Source organism: Ornithodoros turicata, chromosome 2, assembly GCF_037126465.1.
Source record: "Ornithodoros turicata isolate Travis chromosome 2, ASM3712646v1, whole genome shotgun sequence".
Taxonomy (NCBI): domain Eukaryota; kingdom Metazoa; phylum Arthropoda; class Arachnida; order Ixodida; family Argasidae; genus Ornithodoros; species Ornithodoros turicata.
This window is the reverse complement of record NC_088202.1, coordinates 108,648,496-108,674,515: the sequence shown is the minus strand read 5'-3', so window position 1 is coordinate 108,674,515 and position 26,020 is coordinate 108,648,496. Positions and strand designations below refer to the sequence as shown.

The following is a 26,020-nucleotide window of genomic DNA, read 5'->3' as shown; positions in this document are numbered from 1 at the left end:
CATAACAAAGATCCGTGGTGTTTATATGGATAATGGATTCTTCCAACGCCTTGTTTTTGAAGTTTGCAAAGTTGCTTTACGTTTCTTGGGTTTTGTGTGTCATACTGCTAAAAACTTTAGTAACCCATTTTGCTTTGTTAACCTTTGCAAAACTATCGTTAGATGTAGGCTAGAGTTTGCCTCAAGTGTTTGGTTATTTAACATTGACGTCGTCAGCAGCCATCGAAAGAACGGAAACTTGTCGCAGTTGTGTATGACAGGTATTACTATCGTAACAAAATCGCTGAAACCGATTAGTGTCCAGTAGCGATTTTATCATGTTGTACCGACCCGACCAAGTTTCATCGTCGATTCACTATCGTAAATTTTATTACTCGTATGCTTCAATGTGTAAACGTGCGAAACTCGAGCACTTCGAGTTTAAGAAAAGACAAAAGCACGGCGCCAATCCGCCACGTGATTCAGACGTGCCCAGAGGCCCCCCAACCCCGATATATGTTTATGTAAGCCAATACCATGTACATCCTCGAAAGAGGGGAAGCAGTCGGACAATAAAGATGCTCCCGACCAGACGTGCGTTTTCGATCTAGACAATCGTGAGTGAAATTGTTTACACTCAGAAGTGGGATACGACGGATTCTTGCGCTTTGAGTTTTATTGTGAGTTGGTGGCGGGACTTGACAACGGTGCATATAATGCTTCGAAAGCGGGTCGCACCGAAGACGTCAGTACCGTCAAGCACATCCGTCGAGAACAAGAAGAGTGCCGTGCCAGCGCTCAGCACCGATTCTGACATCACCCCGTCCATCACCGCGGATGATTGGGTCGACGAGAGTCAGGACATGGGTGGTCACGAGGACCAGTCACTCGAGCACTTGAGGGAAAGGTTGGACCAACGGCAACAACTGCAACGAGGGATTGACCAACTGAGTGGACAATCAGGCATCACTGAGGGTGCTGCTGCAGTGCCTCCTGCATCGCGTTCAACTGAGACTCAAGAAGGTTTTGCCAACACAGGTGGGACCACTTCTACTTCAAATGTCACTGAAGTTACTCTGCTGCGTATGATGGACACCTTCGCCCAATTGCTACAACGCTTCCCTGCACAGACACCGTCCGACGGGGTATCTCGAGCGATGTATGTTCACCCCGATCCATCTAGGGCCATTCAAGATTTTTGCGGTACGGACGATGTTATTGGAGCAAAGGAATGGTTAACCGAATTCGAACAAACGGCGGGATTTGCGGGATGGAGCGAAGAGCAGAAGCTGAATGTGGCTCGATTGAAAATGAAGGGCACTGCAAGAACCTGGTTAGGCTCAATTGCCAGTAGATGCACAACGTGGGGTGCGTTTGAGACTGCCTTTGAATCTGCGTTTGTGCACACCGTGAGTCAATCGTATCTTTGGCGCCGAATGTCGCAACGAGTGCAACAGGACGGCGAGGACATACTAAAATATGTCCGGGAGAAAGAGAGACTTTGCGTCAAGTTGAAGCTGAGTTCTGTGTTGCGTTCTGTATTGTGCTCTCGGGACGAGAGCATGGCAGGATGGCCGAGTGTAAACGTGCGAAACTCGAGCACTTCGAGTTTAAGAAAAGACAAAAGCACGGCGCCAATCCGCCACGTGATTCAGACGTGCCCAGAGGCCCCCCAACCCCGATATATGTTTATGTAAGCCAATACCATGTACATCCTCGAAAGAGGAGAAGCAGTCGGACAATAAAGATGCTCCCGACCAGACGTGCGTTTTCGATCTAGACAATCGTGAGTGAAATTGTCTACAAATGTCTAGGTTGGGGTTGCACCCCCTTGACCATAGAATAGATATGACCGATCTCATTTTCTTGTTCAAAGTTGTTCACGGTATCATTGACTCACCGGTACTTATTGGACTGTGTCAATTTTATAGTTCCCCCAAGACGCACTAGAAGTTCCCTAACGGTCTATGCGAAAGCTCAGAATGGTATGGATTTGGGCCTGTTGGGACATGGTGATAAATAAAATAAAAAACAGCGCTAAGGACACGGACAAGAGAGGAGGACGACACATATGCTGGACTGTCAACAGTTTAATGAAAAACCAGGAAAGATAACAGTACACCCTTCTCCGCAACACCATCTGTCTTAAATTGTTTCATTAAACTTTCATTAAAGTGCTGACAGTGCACGTGTGTACGTGTCGTCCTCCTCTCCTGTCTGTGTCTTTACCGCCGGTTTTTATTTTATTTATTCAATCGGAAAAGTGAAAATATGTCAAATCCACTGTCACGTATGCGAATAACCTAAGTTTGTGAGTCACGGTAGTATGGACTAGAGTCACTAAATAAGCGTAGCTTATTTAGTGACTCTAGTATGGACATCTTTTTCCCTTTGAGGGCATTAAAATGTATTGTGTTTATTGTGTGACTCACTTATTTAGTTGACTTAGTGACTCAGTGTGTAAGTGAATCGTTTTATAATGTTTCAACTTTCGCGTGTATCTTGTCTAACCACAATTTTTGCTGTTTTTTTCTTCCTTAGGCCAATGGCTGTTGGTGGGTAGAATAAAGAAATGAACAAATTAACCAATTAATTAACGCTGTGCATGCAAGCACGTTGGTAAAGGACTGATTAATAAATAGCGAAAGCACGAGTTGATAACCTACACAACCACCGTTGCCTCCTCTGTAACGCTCAGAATGAAAGCAGCACACAAAGAAGAATGAAAGAAAATGCTGACCAAACGCGTTGCGAAAAGACATATTACATATCTAACAACGCACAAAATACCCAATTAAGCTTTCCCTGACATGTTCGTTTCGTATTTCCCTTCTTTTTTTTTTTTTTTTTTTTTTTGACTTTAGGCACGTAGAACACCGGGCCACCGCCATTCGAAAAGCATATAATTCACATTCCCCTTTTACATCTTGTCATTACCTTCATCGTATTTTTCCTTGTTTTGCAAGCGACAGCTGCAAGACGTCTCTCCTCGTAACACAGTTTTTATATCTTCTTATTCGCCCAGCAGCTTGCCGCACTTGTCCACATAATCACGTGATCAGAATCCCCCAGTCAGACACGCATGACAAAACTGGCCAACGACGTGAAGCGCCACAAGCGCCGAACACCTGTACCACATGGCTTGGTGCTCGGCAAGGTTTAAACACCTGCTCGCTAAATTAACCCGACTTAAAACAAACTAGCAGCTGCTCGCCTTGATGTATTTGCCGATCGGGTTTGATGCAGCAGTGTTCCAATTAAAGCTGTCAAATGGCACGCGTACCGTAAAAAGGAGAGAGAGAGAAATACATGATGACGATGAAAAGGAGAAAGTATTACAGGGCCAGGTTTCCTAAAGTAACATGTGTGGGGTCATTGAATATAGTCAAAAATACGCTAGATCTGATTCAATGTCATGCGCGTATGACGGGAATGTTGGGAGCGTAGAGTAGTTTAAACGGTGGATGTCACAGCTTTCACTGCGCTTTCGTCTTTTGATCTCATGAAACACTCATTCGTTTTCTTCGAAGTTGACTTGACATATTGGAAAAACATGAGTCGTCCTTCAAATTACCCACAGCATTGCTCCCGGTGAAGTTCTAAAAGAACACAACACTTGATCCTGTTAGGTGTAAATTTCTGCCCCCGAAACATACAGAGGTAGAGAGAAAGAGAGAGAGAGAGAAAAAAAAAGGTGGTTTTCAGTTCGGATCCTCGTCACTTCTGGAGATGGGGAGTAATGTGTCACAAAGTATTGCATTACCCGTAATGCATTACTTCTCAATAATAGGGAATAATAAGTAATGCTAGTAATAAGTAATGCTTTACATTTTGTGAAGGAGTAATGTAATGCAATTACATTACAGCCGACTTTGTCGGGTTGCATAACTCCAGATTTCTCAATCAATCATTGCCAGGTAATGTGTAATGACATTACGCGTTAATTAGGTGGACATTTTATGCATTGTCTACAGCCAGCAGTTAAGAATTGTGCCTGGTACAGGCAATGGTTAATACCCATGCTGGTTTTTCCCAGACTATAGACACCTTTGTCACTGACCAGGTGAACGAGAAGGAGGACAGAGTCCATGTGGTGTCTTTGAATACGAACTCCTTGTACGCTGCAATTAATCGTATGTATAGTTATTTATTCTATTAATTACGTATATTGCTCTGATCTCTCCACGAAATCATTCATCCGTGAAGGTTTTGCAGGTTTCTAAATACCGTCACCGGTTATCTGTAGTGGCGAAATACGCTTCACCAAGGTCACCAGCTAGCACCTGTGACCAATATTGAGAACAGTAAATGGACAGCAGCAAACGCCATCTGACGACCTCTGGAATTGGCATCAACCATTGCCAGATGGCGGCCGTCGAGGCAAAGGCGGCAGGTCCCGGCACCTTGGCGCCTGCCGAAGAAGTCTCACGAGCTAAGGAAATCGGGCAAGACGGTAGTGGTCCCCACAACGAATAACGACCCATTTCGGCTGCTTGGTCGGTGTTGAAAACCATCATTCAATTGCTCTGGCAGCTTACGAAATGAATACGTCAAGCTTCCGTACACGTTGTTGGTCAAGTGTAACCGTGAACTACCGCAATAACTGCGAACATTACCTCAACATCGATTATCCATAAACTTTCTGCGCGTGCATCACCATACTTTCCAGTCTTTGCTCTTTTTCAGTCGTTCATTTTTCTATTCTGTTGCTTCATCATTAACCTCACCAAACCACCACCTCCTAGAAAACAGAAGGCCTCAGTACTCTTTCGATAACATCACGCACCTGGCCCGGCTGCCACACATTTTCAATGAGAGAGCTTTTTTCTTCGCTCTTTCGGTGACGTAACATCTATCTATCGCCAACAGCGATAGTAGGGTCACGTGCGTGACGTCAATTGAAACAGTGCTGTGGCCTTGTCTCGGGTGGTGTTGAGCCAACCCCAGTCACCCCAGTAATCGTTGTGCAGTGGAGTGTATAAGTATTCGGAAGCAGCCGGTTCCACACTCGTGGAACCACAATCTGCATATTATTTTTCCTTTTCAGGTGTACAGCGGCAAGCTGCCCCCAATGATCGTCCCACCCACAGCCTCCTTTTCAACTCAACTCAACTCAATTCAGTGGAGCAGAGGGAATGAACACTCCCTTATACAAACACGACCCTGAATTTCGTACAAAAATGTGATGTCGTGTACTAAAAGTTATTTCCAAGAGCCCCGAAACGTCGCCGGACCAGATGAACCGTCGGTTAGTGCGTGCCTGTCCGTGTCTCGTTTCGATAATCGCCCGGACATTTTTTTTTTTCCCTCCCCCTGCTAGAGCAGTGTTTCACAGCAATCGCGTGCGTAAGATGTGGGTTCGAGTCCTACAGCTGGCTAACCTTTTCAGTGACTTCCTTCTTTCATCGTTACTGTGTGCCACTGACGTCAGAAGTAGACACTCCCACAGCTGTTACACACAAACAAGTGAAGAGATGACCACTATGCGCAAGTGCACACTACAGCTTCTGCTTCATTTACATTGTTCTTTATACACTACTTTTCCCTTCCTCCGCCCCATCCGGTCCGGCACATCTAAATACATACAATCGCATCCAAACACCGCCTCAGGAGGTGAAACAAGTTCCCGTTTCACGCACGCGAAGCTCCAAAGTAAGAAGAAAACCAGTTTCATTCATTCATTCATCCTTCTTTCTGCTTCCGTAGCGTAGAGCGCTTTCATTCAAGCCAAGACGGGGCAAAAAAATCTTACTACGCCGTACTACGACGGAGGAGGGAGAGGATCTCACAGGGGAGCATTTGGGGGACCGTGGGAAGTCGGCGGACTGGGTCACAGGCCATGGGAAAGCCGCACAGGTGAACATGAGGCGACGGAACCGACGCAAAATTTGGGAGCCGGGGAAAAACGGAAAACGAGAGGCTGATCCCCACCCCCCTTACCACCTTTTATTTCTTTTTTTCTTAGTCTGCCCTTCCAGTCCTCCGGAAGTGGAATGAACCGAGGAGGAAAAGCAGAAGGAGCTGAGACCCAGGTTCGGTCGATGAATGCTGTTTCAGGGGGTCTGCCCACACCTACCAAAGGCAGGCCGACTTCCGTCCACTGTTGTGCGTTGGTGTTTGATGGTCATTCCTGTATAGTTACTGGGATGCGTTAACCGGGGCAGTCGAAAATCAATAGACGTCCAGGGAAGAATCCTAAAAATTTGAAACATTCGCGCTCTTGGCCACCCGAAAACGACTCTGCTGAAACGCGAAGCGTTATATTTGTTTTTCGTTTAAAAAACAATAATCCACATTAAACGTGTAACCCTTATGTTGCGCTAGTCTATATTGGTTGGTATGGTTTTAAGAAAAAAATAAAATTGATATTTTGGCTTCACTAGTGTGGTGGTGGTGGTGGTGGTGATGGTGAAAGGGCTTGCCGTTGTCGGCCTCACGTATGTGGGCAATGTCACGACTGACGCCCTGGGGAAATGTGTGTCCTGGGCCGACTTCTAGGGGAACTGTGCCGACATATGTCTGAAAGCGTCTGAGGAAAACCCAGGAAAAACCCCAGACAGCACAGCCGGCACCCGGATTCGAACCCGGGTACCTCCCGGGTTCACTAGTGTGAGACCCACAACTCCACATCACTTGCACCAGTTGCTTTGGTGGAAAACTCCTGTAATGATGATGCAAATGAAGAGGAGGAGGAGGATTGTGATGATGATGCTGGTGATGCTAGTTTATGTCATGCACACGAAATACATACAGGGTGTTACCCTATAAAAGTCTACCCGCGCCGGCATGCCGTGCTCGCCAATTACTCAATGCAGGCGGTACAGTGTGTTGCCTACGTATAAAACTCATAAGGACATTCCATCATGGTAAATATCGAAGTGATTGAGCACCGTAACGCAAAGTTATAGCGCAAAACGTGAGGTTCCCGTAGTCAAAACAGCCAAGATGGCGCCTCTCAGTTAGCAGACGACATCCCTTTTGGGTGTCGTCTGCTGAGTATGCGTCGGCATTTTTCGTTCCTCACGTTGCTTAGTTCTGAGCAAAATACGACAGTTACACGAAAGCGAAATGAAAACTGCAGTTCCATCCGGCTGGCAGGATATGCGACACGTTGTCGTGTGGGGAGCAGCATGTCAAGTGCTCTTCTCAACGCCGCCATCTTGTTTGTTTTGACTATGGGAATTGCACGTTTTGAGTTCTAACTTCGTGCTGCGGCACTCAATCACTTTGAAATTTACCCAAGATTAATTGTCCTTATGAGCTTTATATAAAGATCGCACAATGTGCCACCTGCATTGAGTAATTGGCGAATACGGCATGGCGGCACGGGTAGACTTTTATAGGGTAACACCCTGTAGATTCCTCGCTTTCAGAACTTCACCGGCCACCTCCCGTGGCTTATTGGTCTGGGAGAGACGGCGAGGTGACCCGGGTTCGAATCCCGTTGCCGGCTCTCCTGTCTGCAGTTTTTCCTGGGTTTTCTTCAGACGCTTTCAGACATATGTCGGCACAGTTCCCTTAGAAGTCGGCCCAGGACGCACATTCCCCAGGGCGTCAGTCGTGACGTTGCCCGCCTCTGTGAGGCCGACAACGGTGAGCCATTTCATTAGTACCAGCACCACCACTTCAGTGACCCGGTATCGAATCTCCTCAAGCCCCCTGAAACAACAACACCAGGTGGAGCAAGCGAGCCGGGTCTTGGCAGTTACTTGTGTAATTAGATAATTAAGTTGATAAAATATTCTGCAAAACTTCTCCTTAACCACATACACCTCACAGCAACAAAAATACCAGCTGTGCTGTCTAGGTGCTTGCCCTGGATTTCCCTCAGACGATGTAAGGCAAACCTTGAGGATATTGCAAATAAACAAATAAATAAATAAATGAACGTCGCCAAATATGCAGGTAGATCGCTCGCAGGCAGTGTGGTGGTGGCGTGAACAGGGAGATCGCTCGGCAATAACAGGGCGATGAAGATATTGGCTCGCAGTTGTTGTCCACAATGGGGCTCCACAATAACACGCAACTTACAAACCACCAAACCAATCCGAACTCTTGGTTAGGATGTGGCACAACAAGAAAGACAGCAGTCGGGGAGTCACATACTTTGCAGCCGATAGAATGCGAAACAAACGCATTGAACTGTCTAGGGCATTTATCCGCAGAGACAAACAACGACACAAGCACGTACACCAGCGGAGAAAAGCGGTGCCGTCGCCGTGCACGATCCAAAATATCGACAAACGTCAGTTGCAGAAGCGAATGAAATAGCGGTTTTCGAACACGCAATGACAGAAACTAGAACCGCGCCTTTCCCAGTTCGACTATCAGATGAAGGTAGCTACAAAGACGTTGCTTAACAGCGAAGTCACGTCCCTGGCACTGAGCTCGACCACGAGGAACGGGCAAGACACACGACCCGCCTAGGACCATTTTGATAAAAACCGTTAGATGACACTGGAGACGCCAAGGCGTGAGTTCCGCTGACACACTGTTCCTTCTCAGCGCTTCCAATATTTCTATTCTTGAAGGGCGCAAATGCAGACGTTTTTCGGAAATGTTTATTGCAGCAGAAAAAGTGGGAGCCTGTAGCATGCCCCACATACGCTGCTTCTATTTGCATTTCGCCCTCCTTCCCTCAGGCAACGACTAAAGTCCACCGACGCCCTTCGTTACTTATGCAAGTGCTTTAGAAGCGCTATATATAAATACTAAGTTCCTTCGCTTTACTTGTGTCTTTTACGCTTTTGGTAAGTGATATCCGGTGGTGTGACGTCACGCCTTGCTCTGGTCCCATGCGCTTTCCTGCTCAGCTTCCTGTCCAAGAGAGATGGTTTCGGAACGGCAGCCATTCTGGTAGGGGACAACGTCAGGAAGAAAGTTCGTAGTATCCTAATCTTCCTTTTTCACTCCCGGGACATTTTCAACAGGAACCCTTGCAGCTACACCTCATTCCAGGCCCTCCATGTACACGAGATTGCCACAGGGTGTCGATCGACATTGTTCGGTCATTGTGTGTGGAATGAGCGGAACTTGTTGCCAGCTCTCGCAGTTTGCCAACCAATTTACCTGCCGGTACACAATGTTGTCTGTCCTGAATATTTTAACATGTATTGTACGGTCTTGACTTTTGTATCAAATAATGCATTGACGTTCGTTCCCTTCTGCGGCATCACGATTGTAGTCTTGGTGCCATTGACATTTGTACGTCAGTTACTCGGTACAGCTCACGCTGACAGTCTCCACTCGTTCCTCCGGTTAGTCTTTGCAGCTTACGCTGCAATGTTACAAACTCATAGCCCGGCCGCAACGTGAATACAGCACTCATCAGCACGAAGTCATGCCGTCTCAAAAGAGAAAGACGCACTCCAAACCCCCCTCCCCTCATTCGCGGCTTTCCCTTGCCATTTCAGCTGTCAACCGTGAAACATAGCATCTCCTTGGCTGCTGTTCTCAACACTGCTGTGGTGCATGAGACGACCGGCCTATAGTGGAGTGGCCACCTGGCGAACGAGCGTCTCCCCTTACTCCCACCCCTCTATCAGCAACAGCAGCCCGAATGGAACACACATGTCTCGGGGAGACTTTCCCGAGAATCCCATCGTCTGTGGGTGTCGCGTTCAGCTCGGCTTCAGCCGCTGCGCACCTGTTGCGAATGTCTTTCGCAGCGGCAGCACTGGCGTTATCCTTGTAATGAGCCACGCACCAAGGACCTCTGGACGCCCACAGAGCGTTATCTTCGTTACATTGACCCTGCTTTTTCACTTTCAGCATATAATAACGCAGCTGCCAAAGCGGCAGCTTCGTTAGACGATATCGTAATTAGTGATAACAAGCTCGAAGCATGAAGCACTAGAAAATGAAGTGGAACCAAGCGGGCTTGTCGCCGCTTTCGCGTGTGGTTACCCAAGTTGCTGATACGAGCATCAGGCGCTATACGGCGGTCGCTCATCAATCCTGTCGAAAGGGTATGCCCGGCTACATAAACTATAAAGACGTTTCTTTTATTATGTTTTTCTTTTTTTCTTTTGTGGCAAAGCTATCCTATAGACGTTGCAAGATAGCATTTCCATTTAGGATTCAATTTTTTAATGTGGAATGTTCCCACCACTCACGTTTCTCTGAGCGTGAGAACCCAGCTCCGTAGCTTGATTATGCACAGCATCCTCAGGGACTAATAAAGAAACCTCTCGTCGAAGCATTATCACCAAGCGGAAACTAGATTTAAAGGTCCAGAAGCTGCTCTGAATGACCATGAAACTGGTTTCAGAGCACAGCGGTCGGTCCCGCTACGCGAAGCGCAAAAGTTAAGCGGGTGGTCATGGATATGCAGGACATGTAGATCGTCAAACCTGATCCTGGCTCGTTCGAAGAAAAATGACTCGTTTCTCACGGTTTACTAAATTTCACTCAAGCCGTTCGAACTCCTTTGAGAAGGGGATGCATCTATAATTGTCCTTCTACTCGTTCGATTTCTTTACTACAACTAAGTCGCGCCCGAAGCAATCTTGCCGCAAAAATACGCGCACGTATGAAACTCCGTCTGTTTTCGGGGGTATCCCGGAATGCCGCCGTTAGGAATCGCGAACGGCGCTATAACGTATAGCGTTGCGCGCGTGCCCAGCTGTGGGGAGCCCCCCAAGCTCGTGGTGAACCGTGTCAAATACAAGCTAAACTAACCTAACATCTGAAAACTAACCTAGCCAAACTAAATTCCGACACTTTCTGATCTGATGTGGCCGCCGTGCTAAGCCTCAAACTGGCCAAAAAAACTACCTTTTCCTTTTTTCCTTTTTCCTTTTCCTTTATTATCAATTTAAATGTAAATACAATGTAGGGATATGCCAAAAAGCGGCAAAGTAGCCGCTTGACTGGGGCATTATCCCGTATGGATGCTGTTGTGGCAGCTGCAACAGTGTAAAAATATAGAAGGAGAAAACAAACGAAATACAAGTATAAGAAAAGGTACAAAGAAGCACTGTACAATACATGTTATGCGCTGGTCAAAAATAAGCAAAAACATACATCAGTGGGTCATGTAATAACAGCCTCAGGTTGACTGGACAAATAATGCTCGCAATGAGGATCGTGAGAGTGTCTGAATATTAATATTTTGCCTATGGTAAAAATTAAATTAAATTAAATGTGCTTGGGAGAGTGTATGATAATGATTGATGACTGTAATTTTTTATTCACGACAATGACTTCTACCGACGTCAGAATCCTGCAATACTGCGAGGTTTGTCAGTAATATGCATTATTAAACACCATCATTGCGCCATTCTTTATATTGAAGCTTTATTTTTGAAATTTGAGATTTTGAACTTCTGAACTTGAATTTCTGGGTATCGTGGCGTCCCCCTGTTTTCATCGCCTATCAAAAACAGATATAAAAGCACCCTATTTTGCACAGGCGAAAATGAAATCAACATGGTGTTGAAGGACAAGCGAAAAGAGACGTCAAAAGAATAAATAGGACACGTCTGCACGGATCCTCAGAAAAGACCCATCTGCGGCAAACACGTGCTGCCCTTTTTTAAGGGAGAACTTGGGGAAGATTCCCAAAGACGGAAAGGACGAGGGGGGATCCGCCTTTGTAAAAGAACGTAGAAGCCCGCATTCTCGCTGTGGTGCCTGGATGCCATAAACCGTACGGACGAGTAAAGAAAGAGTAAAGAGCTGAAAAAGTGCTCAGAATACACTCCAGCATCGTACGCTGTTCGGTACGTGCAGAAATGCATCACATAGCGGTGAAATTAACATGGCATATGGGAGTAGATACAGTGCTGGACATAACTTTATGGAACACGCTCTGGTGCATTCCTTCCTCAGAGTGACACGCTAGCAGCGAATGGTACAGTACGGACTTACAAACAGGTGGCTGGGTTACCTAGGCACATGTCTGTAATTCCGTGCGGTTCCGTTGGCTGCTAGCGTGTCACTCTGAGGGAGGAATGCACCGGAGCGTGTCCCGTAAACTTTTGTCCAGCACTGTACATGGACATTTTCACAGCATTTCGTCAGTTCTTTCGATACCGAGGTTTGTCGCTTTTATAGTTGAGATTAGCGCTCATACAGATAGTGCTACCCTCAGCAGTTTGTTTTCTCACTAATCTGTCAATATGTTCATAATAACGTCACAAATGAGTTAACTGAAAGATAATGAAAGATACTGGGCATGTCGTTCAACTGTGAACTGAAATCAGGCAGCCATTTGCAGCCCGAGATGCTGCCCACCGTCTCTGCCGGCAGCCCGACAGCTATTTCTCCAAGTGTATGCGGTTCTTGCTGCGTTTAGCGTTTGCACGTATGGCCCGTTTCAAGTCATACGGCAGCAGTCATGTCTCCAAATTATCGCACTGAACCGTCTTCAGCACTGAGCTTTGTGAGCAGACAGTGAAATACGGTCTGTGACCTCCACGCTCTCGTGCCTTCGCACAAGAAAGCGGGCGGCAGCTGAATGCTGGCTTATATCAACTTTGGTTCACTTTGAGCTAGCCCCAAAAGACTGGTTGCAAGTCGTCCTTTCTTATACAGTTAGCGACCGCTTCACACAATTAATTCCTGTATACTAGATGTGTGAGTGTTTGCGTCCGTCCCGTAATTTTGTAGCAGACCCATTTTTAGGCTGATTATTGCCGCTTAGCTTCTTAGAAAGTGTACCATTGTAGTTCTTTTCTTAACCTCAAGAACACACTGATTTCTCACACGAATATCAGTGACTCATCGTTCGCCTCATACGTTAATGTTCTTTGTTTTTGTTTTTTCGAGATCTGCCCACCTTCTACTTAACTTATGTCCTGTCAAAGTCCTTGGGGCACACTCAAGCTTTAGAAGGCCATTTAAGTCTCCGCGTGAAGGCTTCAGCGCAGCATAATAACCAGCTCCACAGTCTAAAGCACGTGCTGACGGACGCTGTCCGTCAGCGTTATTGCCGCCACCTCCACAATGGACACGATGTTTCTTGAGGAGCAACTAATGTTCTGTTTACAATGGTGAACACCCGTGCAGCTTTCGGACCGCCCGCGTGCCGACGCGGCGCCGCGTTTCTATTTCCAGGCGAGCTGATTAATCCTTCGCTATAGCCGTCCTTGGAAAAGTGGTAGATGATAGGGTTCGCTCTGAAGGCGCAATGAGACAGAACGCTGGAAATGTGTTTTCTCTTTTCGTCGGAGAAGGAGTCGTCTCTCGATGCGCGGGGCCATTTTTATGGCAGCGGGGAACGTAACATATTGAAGCGAGAAGGATGAAATTACACATCGAAGGTGAATGGGACGGCTCGTTTGATATAATCGCTGTGATGCGTCATGAGGAGCCAACATTAGCGTTCTCTGCTGTACAGAATCAATATAGGGCGGCTCAAGTAAAACGTCTCCGGTGCGTCATTAGCTGGAAAGACGTTCTCACGCTTTATGACGTGGCTTTGATAAACCGAGTCCACCATGAAAGACACAAAGACCAGCAGTCCGTCAACTCGAATTTAACCCTTAAATCTGCTACACCAAGGGTAATTGTGACGGAAACATTAATCACGTAACTAACCAACGTTGGAAAAAAAGAACTGAGTGGTTGCTTCTAGTTTTAGCGACCCTTGAGGCTTGAACTCGGTTCAAAGATAACCAGCGTTGGTAAAACCGGGTCTTGATGTAAACGATAAACGATACAGCTAAACAGAAACAAGTGAAATTGTACCATGCATGTTTTTGTAGGCACGAACGTTTACTCTGCACGAAAGAGAACAATATTTTTTTTTTTTAATTCAGATAGTAAGCAGTTCTTGTTTTATCATTGCTTCATACTACATGCAAAAATGGGAAAAGTCTAGCACTCGCAAGTGAATAAGATAAGTATTTAAAGAGATTGAAACATTCAAATAATTTATTTTACTAAAAAACAAGCTTTCGGACGCACGTGATGAAGGACGGACTCCTTCAGAAAGCTTGTTTTTTAGTAAAATAAATTATTTGAATGTTTCAATCTCTTTAAATATCTTCATATTACATACAACGTCAAACATCTGCAGCTGAAGACAGTACAAAAAGGGGTCATGCATGCAGACGTAGAAAACAATTGACTCATGAAGACATTCAACAATATTTGGACCACATGAAATGTACAGCAGTCCCTCTCGAAATGAAAGTTCATCGAGCACTGTATTCGCAATAACTTCTTCAGATTACATGGAGACAGGAGTGGGCACGGAGTTTGGCAATATTTTGTACGACGACGTCGACGGTTGCAAGACACAGAAGAATAATGTAATGTGTGCCGCGGACCCTACAGCTCCCACTCCAGGCAATATATAACGAACGTTGGATGTTATAAGTGTCGTCGAAACGTAACTGAAGCTCCACTAGTTACTATTACAATGAAATAATCACACCCCCAATCGCGGATCGAGCTGCACAAAGCCAAATTTTCACGAGACCCTGAATGGTGGGTATCTCCCCAATGACCAACCGCCTGGGCCCTTAACAAGGCTTGATTGGCATTCGTCATTGCTTACGAGTTTGCTCGATTACTGAGTCATCTTGCAGTGGATTTCCCCACGGTCACGGGAACCATTTCGTGGCGATGCTCAACATCGTGGGGTCATTAAAAAAAAACATTCTCGAACGTGGGAAACTGACAAGCAGCGATAATAATGGTACCATGATGTTACACGTAAGGTTTGTCTGCGCATTGTGGCGACATGTTGCGCGTGTCGCTGGGTAGGACAAGCAGCGATGTCCACTGCATAGTATGTCTCATACGCGATAGTGCCATAGATAGTGCCACGCGATAGACGGCATATAAAGAGAGATGATGATAAAGTGGGGCTGTGGTCAACCCACCAAGGCTAACCGCTTCTCCATCGCGATCGGTAGTTTTCAACATTATGTAGATACTGCCACTCGTATTGTGTGTTCATGCATTCTCTGGACACGGTGGTTGATATCGCAGGCGAAACGGAAACTAGCCTGCGTGAACGCTGTATCGAGTTTCAACCCGAATACAAAGACGCGTCCATTTCCTGTCTGCAACTAAAAAAGGAAACAACCGTTCGTCAACACCGAAGAAGCAAGGTTGCGCGATTCTGTAAGCTACGGCAATAGCTGCCGTCGCTCTATAATTTTTTCGACGTATATGGCGACAAAAATGCGATCATATGCGATGAGATATGCATTTCTCTTTTTCCCTCTCTGCGTTCTTTCTTTCTTACTTTTTCTTTTTTCTAACTTGAACTAGTATTCTGGTGCATGTGTGCCACGAGATTTCTACACAATACCTGCACTCATACACAAGGTTTTGCAGAAGCAGGACACAACCCTCACATTTCATTCGGTCCTGAGCCGTGACCTCTGCCGCCGAAGAAAGCTCAAGGGAAAGAAAGTTGTTAGCTCATGCGTGACCCGGCACAGAAATGCTTCTGACTGCTCCCTCATATCAAAGCAAATCTTGGGACGTTGGATATTCTTGAAAATCTCAAATTCTCTCAATGGAAGAAGCTCCAAATGCATGCGACTGAAAAGCGTCGAGTTATAAGCGCCCGGTACAGTATTGTACGATAACAGGGTTGCATCCGAAAGGTCTTTGAGTGTCTCTCACCTTTGGTTTGTTTTTGAAGCGTCGTCTTAGAAGGCGGTGGGGGAGGAGGCTTCATTTTGTAGTCAGTTCGAGAGGACTCATTGTTATGATTAGCACCGTTACAGTTGTTGTTCGATTCTCTGACCAGCCTTACCGGCGCAGACTCTGGAGAGCACGGTTGATGGATTTGGGACCGGACCTTCAACAGAGTCGGCTGATCTCTCCGGCGAATCTCTTCACTTAGAACCATCGTCATCTGTATCCGTCGAACGATCACTGTCTCACAAATGCATCACGGGAGACGCGCAATAATTATTTTGATTCTGAACTTGGGACTAGATGAGACAATAGACCTTCAGGACCGGGAGCACACAGATGTCGTGGTCACCATCACTAAACGACGGACTTCACGCTGTCCAGATGATCGTCGAAGACATGCTTTCCTCCGGGCGACAAGACGGTTTGCGCACAAAGGACTAGTGTCGTCCCATCCCACACGCTTCGAGACACGCGAGTTCCCAGCACAACTGGTCCTTCTTGACGAAGATCCTCAACACGTGTGTAGCAGCGTTTCCGGAGAAAACATCAAGGTGCCCGCTTCATCCACCATGTGGCCGGCTCCTTCCCCTCGAACCGTCAATGGAGAGGAGTCGTAGTAAGGTAGTAAAGAAGCAACAAGAGGCAACGAGACAAACGGGGAGAGGGAGAGCTGTCTCTTGCCTCCCTGTTTTTTACGAACGACACCTGAACCCGGAGAGGAGGACGGGTGGCTAGTGTCGTCACATCCGGTTCGTCTCCCCTGGCACCACAACCAGTTCGCACACACACAGACGCACGCGTGCAAACAGACGGCTGTACGTTTTTACTTTTATTATTATTCCACGACGCCGCGCCCCTCACCGAGTCATCATCATCATCATCATTGAGCTCCACCACCACCACCCAAGCAAGCGAGCGAGCACTGCTCTTGCTTTAGTGGTTCCCCTCCAGTGCGTTTCCCCCAGTGCCTCACTCTGCGAAAGAGTGGTGCTAGGTCAGGTGGCACCAGCGCCTGTCTTACATACGGCGCGATTTTTCCGCTGGTTCGTTTTTGAAGATGGAGGGAGGGAGTGATGCTCTTCCGGTCGCGGGGAGGTTTCTGTGCTTTCTTTTTTATTTGTTTGTTTTTTACTGTCCCCCACTCGCTTTGAAGTTGACTCGTGTGAGCCAGCAAAAAATTCAAATAAGTAAAAATACGAGAGGAAGTTGTAGTAAAACTGTTTTTCTCCAAGCGGTCCCGTCTTGCGGAAATCGTCCACTGCGTGGTCCGTCTATAGTATTATGTTATTTAAAGAAATGAACAACGTTACCATAGAACGACTTTTCCCCTTCCCAGGAAAAGCGTGCTGGACTACGTAACTCCTCGTAACGGAGCTCGAACAAAAGAATGGCGAGCAAGCAACCGAAAGCAAGGTCGGAAAATTGGGGAATGTTATATGACGGCCTTGGAAATTGCTTGCGCAACAGACCACCGAGTAATGTACACTCACATATTCTCAGAAATTTTGCTTTGTCCGGCTTGTTTGCACGTGCTTATTTAGTTTAAGTGGGAAGGAAACATGTTCAGCTACTTCAATGCTTGTAGTCACATTGACATGAAATAATGAGAACAGCAAAAAAAAAAAAAAGAAGAAGAAGAAGAAAGTCGCTTGAACAGCAAAGCAAAACTCATAAACAGTGAATTCGACTGAAGTGAAGACGTCAAAATGCGAATGGAGAGAGCACCGAGGAAGAAAATCTGACTACGCAATCCAGGAGTAGGCGACTACTCCCCCTGTCACACGGGGTAATTTGGTGTCATTTTCGTGAAGTGCACTCCAAACAAGCGAATATCACTTTCACAACGTGCTTGCTATACGGCTCAACTAAGTGTCACTTAAGAAATGATGGCGATTACGATTCTTATTTGGATTACGATTCTTGTTTTTGTGCCATATGTGTTTTCCTAAATGTTCTGGAGTAGCCGGCTCTCGTAATGAGTGCCTATTTCTCCATTTTTTTCTTTTTTCTTAAGTCAACTCAACTCAGGAATAAACGGAGGCAAAATTTTTACCTTCTTCTGAATATTCTTCCTTTATTTAGAAAACACCTCCTGCAAATCTTCTTCCGACATTAAACAAATTGGCCACGAACACGAGCCACAACAAAAATTGCCGCAGCCGCATCGCCGAGACCGCGAAGTTCTCACCTCACAGGCTGTTAACGAGAGTAATGACATGTTTTTTCGGCACAATATCACACTGTACTAAAATAAAATAAACACGCTGTTAAAAACACTTGTTTTAAAATATTGTGGTGTTAGGGCCCCTTGCTTTTCGCAATACTTTTACCTGTACCACAACGCCTGCCGTGGAGGCTACACACTCGGTCAGCCAAATAGAAGTGAAGTGAGCTTGGGGAACTCACTAAAGCGTTAGTGGTTTTTTTGCCGAGTGTCACTGAAAGATGTCGTGTGACAGCGCACGAATGACAATAAGTGCAAGTGTCACTCGTTGAAAGTGACACTAAATTAGTCCGTCTGACGAGGGGAGGTGGGATTTATTGGCAAACAAAAAAAAACGAAAAGGAAAGATAAAAGGCGAAAGGCTGACAGAGGTATAATATATCATGCGCATTGCCAACAATACAAATGAAAATTGGAATGTGCTGTGTATCTGCACGCAGCACTCTATACCTTTTGCTGGACCCTATGAAAAGCATTGCTTGGGCGTAAATTGGTAGCCACATCATGAGATTCCCTACTCCGCATTTATTCATTTCGAATTCAAATATTCGCGGTTCAAAAACGCGCAAGGATTTCGAATGTGTGTATTGCTCCGGACCGGAGTTTCTAGGTGTAAACCTTCTATTCCCGTACTGCATACATTCAAAAATTTAATTTTAAGATTCCCGCCATAAGACAACAGCGTGTTTCTCATTAGACTTTCGCCGGCCTTCTCAAGCCGGAGTTTGGGAAGTCCCAAGGACGCTTCCACGTTTAGGGCCGACTCGTTTCCTTTTCCAGAAGGAAACGAAATTCTTCTTCCCTTTCTGCCTTTGTTCTGTCTGGTGCTTCCCTTTTCCCTCAAACTCCAGAAAATGTTACTTATTCGTCCTGTGTTTCTGTCGACGGTTGTGGCAGTCTTTCAATTAATGTTTAGCTGATCAACGTTTTGAGAACGTAATTGAGCTTGCGATTCGGTGAAGAAGTTTGAGATGAATCACTAAGTTGTCATTGTTAAACACTCGGGAAGCGGGTAAAACATTTATGTGGGCGCGGTGACATTCCTTGAAATTGAAGGACAACAACGGACAGACATGAAGCGAGCAGTACTAGAAATTTTATGCTGGTCGGAGGCTCCAGTCCCGCCAGTTTCATGCAGACACATCAAGGAACCCTTGGAACATCGCAAGAAAGAAAGAACCTGAGATTTCACGGGGAGAGATACTGATACAGATACGCTGCTACTAAGCAAATAAGTCAATTGGCCTTTCCTTCGGGTGTTTTAAATCCCCCTTTTTTTTCTTTTTTTCTATCACATCACATCACATCCTTCGGGTGTATGTTGAAATAAACGTTTAAAATTAAAACATTAAAAAATCCGCGTTTAAAATTCAACCTGTCAAAATCCATCCGCTTAAATAAGCCGCTTAAGTATCGACGCCCTTAAAATCCACACAGTCAAAAATCATGCTTAGGCCCAGGGTGGCTCCCTGCCGCACGTTAGTTTATTGGCGACACTATTCTGTGCAAGGAAACTCACGATGTTAATGTTTTTTATTCATATCTCTACCATAATTAAGCATGTTTCTTCCAACACTAGCAGAGGACATCGAAATATACTGTTTGAAAATGCAGAGGACGACGCGTATGAATACAGCCATAACGCACATATTCCTGGGTTTAACTGCAAACGAGGCTATTCTAAAGCGGAAGTACCTTCTCGATTGTGTACTTTTCTTTTCTGCGTGTACGTTCGCGATCGAGTACTTTCTCGATCGGAAGTACTTTCTAGATCGTATAGTCATTCAAGTTCATCCCATGCATTCCAAGAGTGAAGAACATACGATTTTCCGACGCTGACGTACAATAGATAGCTTCCACTCAAACAGTAATTAGAGATGGTGGATTTCAAAATATTTATCTCGAAGGTTTGATTTTGCGAAGTTTATTTCTTCGAATTGATTTTGGCGCGGTGGGTATACACACGATTTAGTAAATAATTCACTTTTTAACAATTAATGAAATTAACAGTCACTAAAGAAAGTTCCACAGCCAATAGGGCGAAAACCTTGCGGACGTCGCCAACAGAAAGTGCCCCCTTCCCCGCCACCTAATTTTATTGGGATGGGGATTATGTATATTATTATTATTATATATTATATTATATTATGTATATTATTTATTATTATGTATGTATATTGGGGATTATGTCCCCACTATAGAGGCGAACAAAATTAGCGGAGTCTTCAGCTGATACGTGTGCCATAGGGCGATCGTGCATTGTTCAATCACCTCAGCGACTGCTGAAACTTTGATATGGAACCCCTTTACAAGTAATAAAATTTCTTGAGTTATCCTTTTCTCTTTCTTATTTCGTTTGGCATTGAATTATGGACCTAATGAGAAGCAAAAGCTGCAACGCCAAGCTGTTCCCGTGAATAGCAAAAAGGGTACCAGATAGACGGGCCACACACTCTGAGTCAGCCTTCACGGTGAAGGTGTTTCCAGAGAAGCAGCCGATCGCTGTGACCTTCCTGCCATAATGGCGGTGCCTTTCTTTCGCAAATCTTCTATTATAGCTAATCAGCGGCCATTGCAGCGAGGGGCCCAGAGACCGCTTCTTTTCTTCTCCGCAATAATGAACGCCAGCAAGGATTCTTCTCATTGTTGCCTTATGGCAGCCTTTCATACTACATTTTCTATGGAGCCAGAAAAGGCAACAAGTGTCTCGGACCTTTCGAGACCTTGTGTTTTTCTGGGATGTTGTAGACTCGCAAAAAAGAAATGTCACCGAGGAAACGTGCTGTAAAAAAACGATTCGAAATTAAACATTAGTTTTAATCAAGGAGGAACAGCAACTGACGAGAAAATAAGAGAAGAGACGAAGTATTTGAGTATAGGTAGTAAGAGTAAAAATAAAAAGTTGAATATTGTCCTTAAAGGTTTTGAACTACAATAAATGAAGTTGGACTGAGATACCCGCAGTTGTACGGAGGCATAACATGCTATGACGAGAAGTTCGAACAAAAAAGAAGTTTGATAGTCTTCTATTTCTCAAACAAACACCTCAAACGAGTTGTGTAGAACACAAAAAAAATTCCATGGGCAGCTGTCTTCCGTGAAGTGAAGTGCGTATCTTGCGCATGAGAAAACCCGGCCCTACTTCACCCTCACTGATGCGCTGTAAAACTACTTGTTTCACTGGTATAAATGTCGTTTCCCGCTTTGCCTGTCGCCACTACACACCATGAACGGCTACTGCGAAAAATCGTCAGTCTTGTGTTCTTTCCAGTCTTGCACAACTCGCTTTGGCCAAATGAACACATTTCATGCCCGTTGCCCCAGGCGCTTTCAAATTAGGCAACTCCTGCAAAAACGGAAAGCCACTTCGTGCGATCGTGAGAGCACCATCGAGCAGCTGCCACGACGCACCAGCCCGAGAAGAGTCAGGTGGCGCTCAGCAGCCTGCTGCTGTTCTTGCTACTTTCCAATCTCTATGCGACGTGCGTGCTACGAAGCTATATGCCTGTATAGCGTGCGAGAAGGCAGCCTGTCGTTCTTCTTGCTTTCTAAGACAAATTAAACACAACAGAATTCATGCCTTTTTGCACTCAGGTATATAACTCGTATACGACCCACGATATAGAGGCCGCTTCGTTGACATCTAGTTAGTAAGTTTTGTAGGTTTGGTTAGTATGTTTTGCAGAAAACATTTAGAACACATCTTACATGTGCACAACTTGCAATAGTGATGAGTTTCGATGTCGATTGGTACGAAAATACGAAGCAGCCCTTAACCGAACAACGACACAGCTTTTCTGCATTGTGTTAAAAAAAGAAAAACTAAAGTTAGAATATTTTACGTTACGAGGAAGCTTACCGTAAGAACCGTACTTCGAAAGTACGAAAGCATAATTGGAATATTTTACGTTATTCGTGCTCTTGCTCACGAAACAACCACAGATCACTGAGCTTTCGCTTTGTGGTGAGATACGGCCTCATCATCAAGCACATGAAGCGTGTTCCTCTCCGACAGGAGAATAGAATCTGCTTCACCAGGTAGCGAGGGTAACACATGGGTTTTAGCTTATGTCCCATACAGCATGGCTACGTGGAAGTTAATGTGTCAGACACATAGCGAGTGCCAATGAATATTCTCATCACACTGTGACTGCGACCGTGTTAGTAGTTCATAATACGAAGCACGAGCAGCAATGTCAAGATTCACGCGACACGCATAGGGAATTCCCTCCCACGGTGGTATCCGTTACGCAACGGTCTTCATTCCCCGCAACGGTAACCCTTCTTAGCGCTCAGGAGGGACGTCAGTGGCAAAAAACCCTTCCGCTGGCACGACCTTGAACCAGTTTCCGTTTTTAATGGGAGCACTACCATTATGTACCACTACTACGCTCGTACGGGGAAAGCAACCCCCAATCCATCGCATGAAGTAGAAAAACATCGCGGTGTGGATAAATAAACAAACAAGGGAAAGAGCGTGAACATTGAAGAGGTATTATGTTTTTATAGAAGATTCATTGTAATGGAAGCGGAAGCGGGGCCACTCCCCGCTGGCTGCCAATAAGTAAAAGCGACCCCTACGCTGTCCTCACCTGCCGGCATCCTGCGGAATGGGAATGGACCGCTGCCGGCGTTGTTCAAAGAAGCTACGACATAACGTTGGTTAAACGACGCATCTAAGAAAATGGCAACAAGCTCTAGTGTCACACTAATTGACGTCTTTAGACAGTGCGTGTTGAAATGCTACGGACACACAAATGCCGTTCATTTTACTGCTGTTAGGTGACGTTCGTCAAGAAAATCGTGTTACACGGTGTTGCTTAGGCCATGGTTGAGGACAGTACCTTCCTGAAATCCGGACGAAATGGCACAAAGTCCTGAATTTTCCGCTACTTTACTTGGAGTACTGGAACAGGAGGGACGTCCGGTATTTTGGCTGACACAATGAATCGGGGTATTGGCTTGGTTTCGAAATCATTCCACAAATGACCATAAGTCAGAGCCTGGTACCACTGTAATCCTGCCTTGTAAAAGAACTGATTCACGTAGTTTATGCAAGGTAAACGTGATCATTACGGAGGAACAGTGGCAGTACGTTCAAACTACTAGTGTAATGAGGACTCTGTGATGAAATTTGAAGTGGATGCTTTGTGATTGTGGCATGCGCAGAACCGTTTGTGGTGTGCAAACTCTGCCCAGCAACGTTTTCTGCGGCTGCTCATGGCTAGTACGCTATGCTCAACTCCTATTCCTATAGATCCACACCTGAATGTTTTGCTCTGCATCCACATCGGCAATTTACCGATAAATCAAGGTACTGGCCAACCATGGACAGCGATGGCCGTGGCATGTTGAAGGGGCCAGGCGACTATCCCATGCAGCTTTCATGCAGTAGTATACTGCTGAATTTCCTACTTTCATTCTTTTATCATTTTGGCTGTTACTGCCGCCACACCTGATTCGTGTCTTCCAGGGTATACGTGCGAGCAGACTGTCTTTCAAGAAAAGAAGCATGATAGAAGCTACACTGGCCCCCTTACTTTCTGATTACATCCTACCTGTATGGCTCTTCCACATATCACCCATAACTGAATGATATTGTATTAAAAGGAACTTCAATAGCAAAAGGGGGAAAGGAACGTCACTAATGTGACGTGTAACGTGAAACTTGTTGGAATTGTGAAGAATTCATATTTGGTAACAGTGGTTCCTATAAACAAACCGAAAGGGAACGCAGCGCCCAAGTTATAGGGCTGAAAAAGTGATCTAGCTGACCTCAAAGAAACGCTTGCCCAGCTCACATCAATTGCGTAAGATATAAAACTTGTACTGATCGAAACAATTTCATCGGTCATTGCAAAACAAACTTTCTCTGCGCTTTCAGAAACCGCTGCCAATCAACCATGCGAGTCGGGCAACGGAGCTATCGTCCTATGAATCAGCAACGCATACTGGACAACCGCGACACCATGACCAAGGGATTGCTGCAATCCAATGGAACCGCATTTGCCAATATCAATGTAATAACAAGAGTGCGGCGAACTTAACCATGCCTAATTGTGTATGTCCCGTTTCTTTTCATGTCGGTCCAACTAGTCGCTTGACAGCGGGTTCTCCATCATATTAGATTACTCAACGAGTTGTACTTTGAAAAGAATTCGGTCCTCTAAGCATTACAAGTCATGTTGCGATTACGCGGGCAGTTTCACTTTCGAACAATTCGAGCATGAAGCGGAACGCTGTTAAGAAGCAGGAACCAACTGCATGGTAGACGACCACGATGTCGAATCATGCTAATCGGCCGAGCACATCAACTCAAGCCAGGGCCGGCGATAGGGGGGGGGGGGGGGGGAGCGAGTAAGGCGACCGCCTTAAGTCCCACGCTTGCATAGGTCCCGCGCACGAAGCCCTCAACCAGGGATTACTTTTTTTTTAAATATCAAGTATGCATTTAATTGTGTGAAACAGGCCCCGAGATGTGCCTTTGCCTCAGGCCCCGCACAGCCCAAGCACAAGCCCTGACTCAAGCAGTGACATTTGACTTGCGGTGCGTCGTACGTCCGATAGTAATTTCCTCGCATATTGGAACATTCCACAGTTTTCACCAAGAAAGCACCTAAGCAAAGCGTTGGCCACAGCGTAGCCAAGAGCAGGCTTGAAATGACGTTATAGAAGCACGTTAGAAACTGTCTTCGTGTCGACTTTTCTATGTTCCCCGGCACTGGGTTTGTTTTTAAGCTTTTCCCAAATATGTTGGACCAACCAGCCCACATCATCTCATTATTAAATGCTAAAGACACGGGTTTTAGTGCAGCAATGATTGCCTGGGCGAACTCGCCAACAAATGTCGGTCAACCGACAGATAGTTCCTTCCATAGCAACATTTGGACCACTGATTCGCATCTTTCCCGAATACGCAACGCTGTCGAACAATATAGAGCCTCCATACACTTTCTTCGTCGTTTCTCAAGTTTTCATTGCGATCTCAGTTTCTGATCTCTCAAAACTGCACCATAACAACGGTGCCTTCTGCATGACCCCTCGAAAGCCAAGCGGAGATCAGAGAAATAACGCGCTTTCTCCCAGCGAGCAAAAGCCAGGAGCTTGTTCTGCCGGCCGTGGGAAAGTCGGACAGCTGGTCATGGACCTACGAAGCGAGAAGTGGAGGGGAGCAGTAAGTAACCCCCGTCGTCCCCCATCCCGAAGAAGGAACGAAGCCTGCCGTGCTCCTATAGCCCCACCAACTGGCGAACATACCTCCCCCATCTCCCTTCCACCCACAAGTTTTCTTGCAAGAATGAGCGGACTCGGCACGCGTTTCGTCTGCATACACACATATTACAGTGAAGCAGGGGGGGAGAAGGAATACGAAGAAAAGTTTCTTCGAAAATAGTACGGAGGGGAAAATCTGGAGCTGGTCAACGGTCGAAGACCGGACAGAGGTCGACCGTGGGAGTCTGGGCTCGTGTCCAGAAGCACAAAGAGACGTGCCCTTTGTTGCGGGCGAAATCGTATTCGGGACACACAGACAGACGCGTGCACCTAAAGGAATAAATAAAGAAATATTCCCGTGGGGCATTTGAGGAATCGCGTATGCGCTCTGACCGCGAGATGTACGCGGATAGACACCTGCTTGTTGGCTCAATGCTGAGCAGGTGTTGGCCGAGTGCCTTAAAACGAAAAATAATGATTTAGGCGTTTGCACTTCTCTTGCCTTGGGAAGGTGAAGTGCTGCAATGAGGTTATAGTTTAACGATGCGAGTTGGAAGGGGGAACAGAACCGAAGATCAGTTATGCCATCGCATCGCAACCAGCAAGGAGGTCGCTTCGAATTTAAACGTTACGGACATGGTACTTTTTGCAGTGTCACATGAGGCATATTTCCACCACATCAAGTTTCAGCAACGGCGCAGTTTACAGCGACACTGAGAACGGCCTCGTCTAAACATTTTGATAATCCTTTACAGCATCGCGGTTCGAGAAAGGATAATTTTTTTATGCTTGGACGTTCAGTAAAAGCGCGACAGTGACCTATGATCACACCGAATTAATTTGAGGACGTCGATTTAGAATATTAGTACGACATAACGTGTAGCTCGTAGCCAAGTGGACTGAGAGCATTGTGGCACGCGAATGCTGTACGAGACATTTCTGCGAAAATCGACACGATCGATGACATGTTCTTTCCTTATTTTTACTGTAATCTTTATT

The 26,020-nt window shown here is 45.8% G+C and overlaps 1 protein-coding gene across 5 annotated transcripts in view; it reads right to left on the bottom strand.

Annotated features, from left to right (window-relative positions):
• LOC135385939 (ETS-like protein pointed) overlaps positions 1-26,020 on the bottom strand; it is a 100,810-nt gene that overhangs the window by 28,429 nt on the left and 46,361 nt on the right. The window contains exon 1 of one of the 5 annotated variants that reach the window (XM_064615577.1): positions 15,568-15,866. The exons of the other annotated variants lie outside the window; for them this stretch is intronic. Coding sequence (XP_064471647.1) covers positions 15,568-15,802 — 235 coding nt within the window. The 5' untranslated portion in view covers positions 15,803-15,866. Of the gene's footprint in view, positions 1-15,567; positions 15,867-26,020 lie in introns of those variants that run through there. 5 annotated transcript variants of the gene reach the window in all.